This window comes from Perca flavescens, chromosome 14 (assembly GCF_004354835.1).
Source record: "Perca flavescens isolate YP-PL-M2 chromosome 14, PFLA_1.0, whole genome shotgun sequence".
Taxonomy (NCBI): Eukaryota; Metazoa; Chordata; class Actinopteri; order Perciformes; family Percidae; genus Perca; species Perca flavescens.
This window is the reverse complement of record NC_041344.1, coordinates 29,870,449-29,882,735: the sequence shown is the minus strand read 5'-3', so window position 1 is coordinate 29,882,735 and position 12,287 is coordinate 29,870,449. Positions and strand designations below refer to the sequence as shown.

The following is a 12,287-nucleotide window of genomic DNA, read 5'->3' as shown; positions in this document are numbered from 1 at the left end:
ATAAATAAAGTATATATACAGTCATGAGAAAAAATTAAGACACCCATGCTAAAGTTGACTAAAACGAGGAATAAAAAAATCATCTTTGGAAATTTATCTTACGTAATGCCTTAATTAAATAAATTAGGAAAAATCCAACCTTTATGGACACCAATTTTGTTTGTGAATGAATAATGTATCGTAAATAAATAAATGTTCTTCCTTAAAATACAGGGGGCATAAGTAAGTACACCCCTATGTTAAATTCCCATAGAGGCAGGCAGATTTTTATTTTTAAAGGCCAGTTATTTCATGGATCCAGGATACTGTGCAGCCTGATAAAGTTCCCTTGGCCTTTGGAATTACAGTTTTTTTCGATTGCTAGACGACAGTGGGCACAACTGGAGTCACATGTGCAAAACTCTAACTCCAGTCTGCACAGCAGCAGTTCATGTGGACCAAACTCTAGTTGGTTTTTCATTGCTTGAACACAGTTTTCAAAACTCTACACACTTATCCCATGACTTTAACCACAACGTGCACAACACTGTAGATTTACAGCACTTTGTTCAAATGCTAACACACTGCTGTCAAAACTGTTAACCACACATTCAAAACAGAATAGATTTCAGTCTGGTGCCTATCAAACACTGCTGATTGCAATTTTAGCTGAAAGCCTCAGCAAGTGTCTTGTTTTAGGCTATGTGATGATGTGGGGGTATGGTGAAGGGTATGTGATGATGGGGGGGCTATTTTAATTCCAAACGCCAAGGGAACTTTATCAGGATGCATAGTATCCTGATCCATGAAATAACTGGCCTTTACAGTAAAAATAAAAATCTGCCTGCCTCTATGGGAATTTAACATAGGGGTGGACTGACTTATGCCCCCTGTATTTTAAGGAAGAACATTTATTTATTTACGATACATTATTCATTCACAAAGAAAATTTGTGTCCTTAAAGATTGGATTTTCCCTCATTTTTTTAATTAAGGCATTAAGATCAATTTGCAATAGATGTTTTTTTTATTTCCTCTTTTTTATTCAGTCAACTTTAGCATGGGTGTCCTAATTTTTTCACATGACTGTAAGTTATATATCTCAATCATCAGTAACAAGTTGGCAGAATTGGACAAGCAATTCCAAGGGCCTGAATCCAAACAGTGCAGTACTGTAAATACTGTAAAGAGTCTGAAAAGTTGGTACATGGTACTATAGAAACAGTATCTGATAAACAGTAGTACATTACAGTAAAGACTGATGATGAAATATTACATCCATAGATCATGTAGTCTAATTGGTTCATGATCCACGCTAATTGGTGACATGTGAATCTCGTTATCTTGAAACTTTCATGATCTAAAGATGGAATATTGTTTGTCTCTTTCCATACAATTATGCATTAAGAGTAATGCAACAGTTACTTATCATTTTGAGTAGTTGTATCGATTGATAGTTAGACGATTGTAATGGAACGAATAGACAATTATCTAAAATGTAATGTGTGAATTGCTTTTTGAAATAGTAGTACTTTGATGTTAAGTTGTGTCATATTGAACAGGTGATCTTTGTTAAATGAACAAATGATATTTGGTTTATGTGCATTGTATCCAAGCAATTGAAAAAAAGTGTTAGAGTTTTGAAAAATGTGCATTTTGATCATTGGTTGTGAGTTTTGTGTCTAGAGTTTTGAAAAATGACATCAAGGTTCTGAAATTAGTAGCAAAGTGATTGTAAAAAACTGTAGTTAGTTATTTCAGGACACTTTACAGATTGAGTAGGTCTAGACCACACTCTATCATCTACAAAGACCCAACAATTCCCTCCAAGAGCAAGCATTTGGTGCGACAGTGGCAAGGAAAAACTTCCTTTAAGCCTCGGACAGATCCAGGCTCTTGGTGGGCGGGTCTCTTTGTAACCCTAACCCTACAGTGCTATCTGCAGCTGCAGCTTCACCCCCCCAGTGTAGATGTTTTCAGTAATGCGTCTCACTCTGAGCTAGTCTGCTTTAGCTTTGTGCACGAGTGGTTGTGAGCTTCAGCGTGCACGATGCTGTCTGTCAGTGCCCTGTGACACAAGGCTGAAAGTTGCTCTGCGCTCACCTTAAATCTCACACTTGGGCCTACCTGCGCGAGTTATGTCATCACAATTTGGAAGCCAATCACGGTCCAGTATGCAACCTACACAACTGGAAAGTGGAAACCTAAACAACATTTTAAATATTACAGTAAATGTATAGATTCTCTCTTTCAAAGAGTTGACAGACCCAAATTATTACTCAAAGTAGAACCTTTTCTAAAAACATGTCTAAATGGGACCATTACTAAACGCATTCCAATACATTTCATTCAGCAGAATAAAAAGAATATTTATGGTGATACTCTCAGTCTGACCATCTTATCTTGAAACCTGTGTTGGACTGTGTCCCATTTCTAGAGCTGTGTGCATTACAGCTGCCTCACTTTGTTAACTATGGATCCTTTTATACAGTATGTCATAAATAGCTGTTCTAATCTCTCTGTGTCATCAAAGCTCTCAACTAATCACTTCCACTTCATTACTGACAGCACAAAAACCAGAGAAGATGATGATGATGATCCCTGCCAATCACCTGTGTGCATTTCATTCCTCTGTGTCTAACTATTCACATTAGGGCTGTGTATTGGCAAGAATCTGGCAATACGATACATGTCACGATACATGGGTCACGATTCAATATATTTCGATATTGTGCGTAAGGCGATATATTGGGATTTCTTTTAAGTATAATTTTAGAAAACTAATATTTAAAAAAAGACATGATGTTCATAAAAGTCAAAGAAGTTTACTTTAGGTAAACAATTCAGTACACAGAAAATTAAACTGCCAGTTTGGGATTTTGGTTTACAGGTTCTTTCAGCACATTTTTATATGCTAAAGTAGGCCAAAGTTCGGCCATAGCTACGTTGTTAGCTTCTAGCAAAAAGTCAGGCACTGCTAGGCACTGTTAGGCTCTGTTAGGCACTGCTAGGCACTGTTAGGCACTGTTAGGCTCTGTTAGGCACTGCTAGGCACTGTTAGGCACTGTTAGGCACTGCTAGGCACTGTTAGGCACTGTTAGGCACTGCTAGGCACTGTTAGGCTCTGTTAGGCACTGTTAGGCTCTGTTAGGCACTGCTAGGCACTGTTAGGCACTGCTAGGCACTGTTGGCACTGCTAGGCACTGTTAGGCACTGTTAGGCACTGTTAGGCACTGCTAGGCACTGTTAGGCACTGCTAGGCACTGTTGGCACTGCTAGGCACTGTTAGGCACTGTTAGGCACTGCTAGGCACTGTTAGGCACTGTTAGGCACTGCTAGGCACTCCATATTACCTTTTTGAAAATCAATACAGTATTGCAAAATAAAATATTGCGATACTCAAGTGTAGCAATTTTTCTTACACCCCTAATTCACATTCATTTCACTGTTCCAACGAGACCAGAATCAAATCTTGTCTGCTTCTACTTCACTTAGTGATTTCCTTCATGGCCCAGCCCAGCCCAGCCCAGCCCAGCCCAGCCCAGCCCAGCCCAGCCCAGCCCATGCCTTTCACTTACTCCAAGAAAACATCAACACATCAGGCTGCAAACATTAACAAACCGTGAAGTTTATGTCAGGCTTCTGTTGTTACGCACCATTAAACAAGTAACTGATGTGCAGTCTTTTTGGGACACACACATAACACAGAGAACTCGGCACATAAAAGGACACGTTTCGCGGAGTATGTATATATGGAACAGGAGAAGATTAGGATTTAGAGCCACTGGACATGGTGCTATGTACAGGATACTCTCCTGAGGCCTGGCGCAGGCTGTGCTTGGCGCACCACACCACCCCCCATCGGGTGTTATTTTCTCTGGCTTTCTGTTTTTAGGTATAGGTGATTTGTCATTTCAGTTTCTCTGTAAAGCACGTTGGTCAGCCGCCGGGTTGGTTTTAAACTGTGCTATATCGATGAAGTGACTTGACAAGGAAAGCATTGTGGGATAGCAGGTGATGCTTGACTGAGCAGCAATGGAAAGAAAAGGTACTTGCTAACTTGCGAGTATTGACATGCCGACAGTGACAAACGATTTTCACCGCAAATGTGCGTTAAAGCAAAGGTTAGAGGTGGCACAACTGCATATAAAGCCAAGGCATGAAGGACCAATTTGCCAAAATTTGAGGTGAAATCAGATTCACAAATTGATGTGGCTAAATGATGTGTGTGTGTGTGTATGCTCAGTGTAACCACTCTTGTACAGCTGCGTTACACTGTGGGCTTTCCTGCTAAAAGCTGCTGTCATGGAGAAAGGGAAGCAGTTGATCTTACCTGTTGCTCTCTGTTGATGGCTAAGCAGGCACTGGAAACAGAGAACTGCACAATAAACACCATGAACAGGACGATCATGTACTGAGCTTCACTGTCAAGGAGCAACAACCAATGCACACGTCATCATGCTGTGTCCCTGAGCCTCGGCCACCGTGCGTTAGTGGAGGGGTTAAGCAGGACTGCTGTCTCCGGCTCGCTGAGCACAGTGGGAAACACGATGCTGCTCTGGATCCGGTTGCACATGCATACATGAATGGAAATGGATTTTCCAAAACACGGAGCTGAAGAGAGCGTAGATTCGAAACATAAGCATATTCATTACCAAGACAATTAACAGATCCATAGAACAGTGTTTATGTATATGCCCGGCACTTTGTTACTTTCAGAATTTTACTTCAGCAACAATATATTAGCTAACTGTTAGGTTTAGGCATAACATTTTGGGGAATAGCCTACATTTTTTTTTCTCTTGCTGTCTGAACCTGACCAATCTGGGAACCCATCGGCTCTCGGCCTGACCCAAGTTTTAGCCTCTGGGGGCAACGGCCAACATTTGGGGTGATCCGGTGTAGCCAGAAGATAGCCAGGCCAAGACTTCCTCCCCTGTATGCCGGGTCTGATTAGCAACTTGAGACGCGAGAAAAGAGTGTGAGTTGGGAGTCTTTTTATTTTAATAAATAAAAGCTAATTAAAAGCTAATCGTCGTCAGATGATAGCCGATTGGGTCAAGTGATTACGTTTGGACCAATGTATTCCGTCTCTTATGCGCTCCACACAGACTGTTTGTGTATGCAACCAAAGCCTGCTCAAATGTGATTGGTCAATACTACTCAGACTATAAAAAGGGAAACAGAATGCTTCCGATCCCCAAATCTTGTCCTGTTGCCTACACATTCTAAATTCATCTGCAAATACAGTATCTGTTCATAGAGGTTAGAGAGCTGGAGACAGAGTTGGGACAGCTGTAGTCAGGAGGGGGGGTGGTTGTCTAGTGTAGCTCTGTCACCACCAACTCCTCAAGGTAGAAAGAGTTGGAACTATCACATGGCAGACAGTTTCCATCTGCTTCCAGTCCTTATGCTAAGCTAGGCTAAACATGTCCTGACTCAAGCGTTGTAAATAACAAATAAGACATGATTCTGAAGCTAATGTTGAACTATTCCTAAAAGGAGTTGTTGATCTGAAAACAGCTCCACATACATTGGAAGTAAGCTCTGAAGAAACGAAAACTCCAAGCTTGTGTCAAATCTTTAACAATCAACTAAAGCTGACCGATGCCTTGTTAACACTACACGACTTTAGCCCTGCTTTTCCTCTCGCCAGTTGTTTATGGAGCTTCCTGACAGAAGCCCAGAAGCAGAGGCAAATCGGGACTTGAGCGCTACGCGTGAACTATTTAGAGATGTGCCGAGAGGCTCCCAGATATCTAGAGATCTGGACCTGTCCGGTAATCCAAGAGCCAATGATAGCGCCAAACACAGGTTGAGGGGGAACCTTGTAACAATAGGAACTTTAGTGTAGATAGAAACAGGCTATAAAAGGTCATTTTGTATTTTGTGAACATGTGTGCCAACAGAAACATCAACAAACGTGACTACAGGGGAGGTTCCACAGATTGCTTGAACAAACATATCATGTTCCGTGTCACTTCTTGCGTCCGATCACAAGACAAGCTGTGTAGCGTGAACGGTACAGCGATCTGATGACTCTGAGTCGGGCAACTTAGCTTTAGCTCTCAGAGAACAGATCCACTGCCACACTCCAACGCTCTGACGTCACATTCACAGACACCCACAGAACCGCTTCTCTATATCTTGTCTATCTGGGTGCTTCTGGGTGTTGACATCATAAGTGATGTTCAAACATATGATTCATTACCATCCTATAGAAGTAGTGAAGCAAATGGCAGGGCTACCAGCCATAGCAGGAGCAGTGTGAAGGATACGAAGAAGAGCAGGACCTGGTGATGCTTCATGGCCCCGATGAGGCCGGCCAGCGCCACGAAGAACAGGAAGACGCCCACGCCGATGATGCCCCCCACCACCTGGAAACTGGAGACCAGACCCAAACACTTCCCCCACGCCGCGATGCCGATCATCAGCAGGCTCACCATCTACACGCACACACACACACCACACACACACACACACACACACACACACACACACACACACACACACACACACACACACACACACACACACACACACAGACACACACACACACACACATACAAACATTTTATTTATAGTGTCAAATCACAAGAGTTATTTCAGGACACTTTACAGATTGAGTAGGTCTAGACCACACTCTATCATTTACAAAGAGCCAACAATTCCCTCCAAGAGCAAGCATTTGGTGCGACAGTGGCGAGGAAAAACTTCCTTTAAGCCTCGGACAGATCCAGGCTCTTGGTGGGCGGCCATCTGCCGCTGCCGGTTGGGACACAGAGACACAGATACAGATATACAGAAATATGATTCATAATAATTATAGCAGTTGGTATGATGAACAGTGGCACTTATAGTAACAATGAGGATAATATGACTAGAAATAATAGTAGTAGCACTGCAAATAAAAGTGATGAAAGTGGTGAGGATGAAACCGTGTCAGGAAGACCAACATCTGGGTCAGCTTCATATCAACTCTGTGTGATGTGTGACTGAGCAGCAGCAGTGAGAGGAAGTGAGGGACAAGCTGGACACCATGCCGTCCACTGCACCGGACACCGTACTGTACATTGCACCGGACACTATTATTTTGCTATGTTCTGTTTTGCAAGAACACTCTTATTTTGTCTTGTGTTCTGAATGACACGCGCATGGGCACATCCGCATGCGCACATCCGCCCCTCCCGAAGTCAGGGAGGCAAGTCTTGTGTATATCATCCGCTGGAATTTAAAAACTCACCGCGAGTAAAGATGGCAGCAACGTTTGGTGAGCAAAGAAAGGCAAAACCAACTCAGTTGTCTGGGAACAGCTAACGTTAGCTAACTCTGCGGTCCCTTCTGCCTTTGCCCCCCCGGCTGTAGTATACTGTCTAAAGGCATATTCCCCCGACATGCTGTATTCACTTACTGTTTAAAACTTTTTCCAGCTTAGTGGGGGTGCATAGGCCTACTGTTCAAAAACAACATGAAAAAACATAGTAATGTTCCCTCAGCATTTAGATTTGTTGTTAAACTGTAATGAACAGGGACGTTAAATCACCTGTTTCACATAACGTTACTTTAAGGTACCGTCTATGTGCTGGATTTTTCCTACGGTTAGCTAGCAAATAAGCCCACTGACGTGACATTAGTGTTGATATTTTGGCACAATGTTTAGTAATGACAGTAGTGGTGGTCATAGTGAGTGAACATGTGATGTGAGATGCACATTCATTGTGTCCGTGGACCTGTTGATTAGCTGTGTAACGTTATGTGTGATATCTGTAAAGCTGAACCGACTCACAGTAGTAAAACAGATTTTATTCTGATCCAAAGACTCTTTCTGTGAGATAAAGGACACTAACAGATTATACCCTGGACACTATCCATTATATCCAAATGTTAATGAGTACTTGTGTTAAATAATCGTGATTTCAATATTGACCAAAATAATCATGATTATTTTTTTTCTCCATATTTTTCGGACAGTGTACCGTCACATGCACCGGACACCGTACCGTCCAATGCGCCGGACACCATACTGTACATTGCACTGGACACTGTACTGTCCAATGCACCGGACACCGTACTGTCCAATGCACCAGACACCATACTGTACATTGCACCGGACACCGTACCGTCCAATGCACTGGACACCATACTGTCCAATGCACCGGACACCGTACCGTCCAATGCACCGGACACCGTACCGTCCAATGCACTGGACACCATACTGTCCAATGCACCGGACACCGTACCGTCCAATGCACCGGACACCGTACCGTCCAATGCACTGGACACCATACTGTCCAATGCACCGGACACCGTACCGTCCAATGCACCGGACACCGTACCGTCCAATGCACCGGACACCATACTGTACATTGCCCTGCACACCGTACTGTCCACTGCACCGGACACTGTACCGTACTGTGACAAACACCAGCTTGTGTTAAATTATTTACTATCATAGTCACAGACAGTAGCATATATGACCAGAGGACATATATTACACCATTCTGAATGATCACACCATGACTGTGATGATTAAACTTCAGCTCACTGACAATATGTATAATATTTCCATGAAAGAGTTATCATAGTTATTGCTCATGGCCACACTGTAATCCCTTCCTACAGCATTAAAGGAGCAGTGTGTAGGATTTAGTGACATCTAGCGGTGAGGTTGCAGAGAGCAACAAACTGAATGAACTACTACAACTACTATTTCTAGTCATAGTTCCATTATCTTTATTGTGACTATTATTGGACCCTGTTCATCACACCCCCAACCGGCCCGTCAAACACCGCCTACCAAGAGCCTGGGTCTGGCTGAGGTTTCTCCCTAAAAGGGAGTTTTTCCTCGCCACTGTCGCACTGCTTGCTCTTGAGGGAATCACTGTAATTGCTGGAATTGTTGGGGCTTTGTAAATTATAGAGTGTGGTCTAGACCTACTCTTTCTGTGAAGAGTCTTGCGATAACTCTTGTTATGATTTGATACTATAAATAAAATTGAATTGAAATTGAATTGTCGCACTAAATGCTTGCTCTTGGGGGAATTACTGGAATTGCTGGATCTTTTTAAATTATAGAGTGTGGTCTATACCTACTCTATCTGTAAAGAGTCTTGCGATAACTCTTGTTATGATTTGATACTATAAATAAAATTGAATTGAATTAACTACTTACATTTTTGTGTACCTTATTGTAAAGTGTTACCCTGAGGAAATCCCCATTGGAAATGTGGTTGCTTGATACCAGACTTACTTCTACATAGGGCCCTAGCATATCATAGTTCTTCAATAAAGGACCTAGAGTGTTCTTATGATGATGGTCTCCGAGAAAAATCTGTATTGGTGGCCACCAAACACAGACATTTGACACAGACCATACTATACTCCCTATAAACTGCAGTAGCTGAATAGTGCCTGGTTCTGGGCCATGTGTCAGAGATGTAGAATGTCTTCTTCACATCCTCTGGAGCTGGCCGGTCCTGGCGGCTTTTTGAAAATATGTTATCGCAATAGTTTCTGAAATCTTGAAATCTCATTTTTACTTTGAAACTAAAGTCTGGATACTGGCTGATGACTCATCATGAGAAATATTTTATCTTGCAAGCACTGCAGCCAAAAAAATAAATAATACTTAAAAACTGGCAATCTGAAAAATCCCCAGTTTGGAAACACTGGATCAATGAACTTGTATCCTATAGTACTCCTGAGAAAATACTGTATTCTGTTAGGAAGAAACCCCTCAAACTTTGGCTGTATCTGGGCCACTGTTCTTGATACCTTAAAGGAGACCTATTATATACTGTTTTCAGGTTCATTCTTGTATTTTGTGTTTGTACTAGGACATGTTTACATGCTTTAATGTTCAAAAAACACTATCTTTCTCATACTGCCCATGCCTGCTGCACCTGTATTCACCCTCTGTCAGAGACGCTCTGCTGGAGCGCTGTCTCTTTAAACCCCCCTCCTTAAGAAGCCCAGTCTGCTCTGATTGGTCAGCATGCTCCCGCATGTCCACAAGTCTATGGAAACACAGCTGTTATTGCACTCCACAGGAGCAGGACTTTGTACTGTGAAACATCATCAATAAGGCTCCTAAAGCTTGTGTTACAAAAGAGAATTTGGATCTGTTCTTGGTCTGCCCACCCCTTCTGACCAAGAACAGATCCAAATTCTCTTTTGTACCATAAGCCGTAAAAGCCTTAAATCAGTCAAAATAAACTAGATGTCCAGCTGGCCTGGTCATATCCAAGGGGTGTATTGTAGTGTGTGATGTCTGTCGGTGTCTGATGTAGGACTATTTGTTTGTATCATATGTCTGACAAAGACATCTCACTTAATTTGTCAAACTGCTGAAGCCTCACTAGGTCTGAGTACCGAATTCAATACTTTTTAGGCACCGACCAAATTGCCTAGTATCGAGTATCAAAAAATGCCTCGTCATTCAATACCCAATTTCAATACCTAAGGAGTAAATATCATCAGCGCCAGCAAGCCAATAAGCACGCAGCATTCTACTACCAAGCTCTAATAATGTCTGTGAGTGGCTGTCTAACGTTACACGTCGTAGAGTCACGCAGGAAGAACTCTACGTCACACAGACACGGGCTGACATAGCAGGAGCTAAAAAATAAATAAAAAGATTTGTGCCGTTATGTGTAATGTTGTAATTTTTTCTTTTTGAGAATTGGTATTGAAAAAAAGTAGCGTTTAGGGACCGGTGTCAAAGTCACGGTATTGGTATTGGTATCGGTACCTTTTTGAGCGATACCCAGGCCCAGCCCTAAGCCTCACATTGGCTTCAACTGTTCTTTCCAATGCATTTGCACTGAGGGCTGCTGTGGATCGTATCCCCAGTGACTGGCGTTGGAATGCATCAGAAGGGCACTGTACACTGCCGGCATGGACACCAGGGACAATTACAGCCACCAACAACACCATCAATGTGCATATGAGCATCCAAGTGTTGACTTGAAATAATGTGACCTCATCCTTTAGTATTACACTTTCATGAAGTTTATCTACAGATAACGGATAATGCGAATGACATCATTATGACATCATGATTGGGACACATTTGAACTATGGAATAAAACCTTGTTGGAACCTGTTTGGGCAACGCACACACGCACGCACGCACGCACGCACACACGAACACACACAGGTTTCTGGCACTATCTTTGTGGGGACCCGTCATTGACATAATGCATTCCCTAGCCCCTTACCCTAACCTTAACCATCACAACTAAATGCCTAACCTTAACCCTTACCCTCACCCTAACCATAACCTATTTCTAGCCCTTATCTTACAACCAAGCCTTAACCCTCAAACAGCCCTTTAAACTTGTGGGGTCCAGCATTTTGGCCCCACAAAGCTGTCGGGACCCCACAAGTATACTGGACTCCCGGTTTTTGGACCCCACAAATATCGTTAAACAAGCACACACACGCACACACACACACCTATAGCCTAGTTGAGGTTGATAAAGCAGCGGTGATAAGAGCTGACGGACAGGACAGGACGTCCTCTGTAACGCCATAAAATGTCCTGGAAGGAAACCATGTCAGCCTTAAACGCTGCGTGGCCTCCCATCTGGAAGAAAGCAGGCAGCTGGATGAACGTGAGTTTGTCATTCGCTGAATGTGATGGTGGATAGGCCTACAGTGAGCATTCCACGGTGAATCATTGATGAGAGCAGATCTGTTAGAGCCCATATGGTAGCCTAACGGTATGTGTGCTACTCACCACATAGAGGATGTTGAGCACGCACAGGGAGTGTTTGGAGCAGGTGAATCCAGCGCAGCCCATCTTTCTTGCTCAAATAAATAATGGAATCAATCCTTAAAAAAAAGCCTTTCAATAAATATTTAGGCTCCAGAGAAAAAAAAAAAAAAAAATCCAGAGAAACAAAAGCCCGCAGGAATAGACGGTCGCTCAGCAGCAGGTCTAACCTGGAAAGAACGGGACAACACTAAAACCGGAGTGTACCGGAAGTTACTTGTTTAGCCTTCAAAATAAAGACATGTCCTTTTAAACAAATATTTGTATTGATTTTTCCCTTTTTGCAACAATCACAATTACACAGAACCACATATAACATTAATTCTAGATCTACATATTTATACACATATCAACATACACATCCCTAAAGCAAAAAAAGGGGGGGGGGGGGGATAATAAACATAATAGTACTGATTATATTATACTGGCCAATGAAGATTCAAGTAAGATAAAAAGGGCTGCCAGACCCCATAAAACCTTGCAGAGGAACCTTGGATAGTGTAAAATAAAGGCTTGTCATCATGGGACAGTTT

The 12,287-nt window shown here is 42.5% G+C and overlaps 1 protein-coding gene across 2 annotated transcripts in view; it reads right to left on the bottom strand.

Moving 5' to 3' along the window:
* Positions 1-11,923, bottom strand: part of tspan13b (tetraspanin 13b) — a 17,235-nt gene extending 5,312 nt beyond the window's left edge. Inside the window, exons 1-3 of one of the 2 annotated variants that reach the window (XM_028597901.1) lie at positions 11,719-11,923; positions 6,257-6,424; positions 4,312-4,392 (exon numbers count right to left, since the gene is read on the bottom strand). In XM_028597901.1, coding sequence (XP_028453702.1) covers positions 4,312-4,392; positions 6,257-6,424; positions 11,719-11,781 — 312 coding nt within the window. In that variant the 5' untranslated portion in view covers positions 11,782-11,923. Of the gene's footprint in view, positions 1-4,311; positions 4,393-6,256; positions 6,425-7,221; positions 7,340-11,718 lie in introns of those variants that run through there. The other variant, XM_028597902.1, reaches the window with a different exon arrangement.
* Between the last annotated feature and the right edge of the window lie 364 nt (positions 11,924-12,287).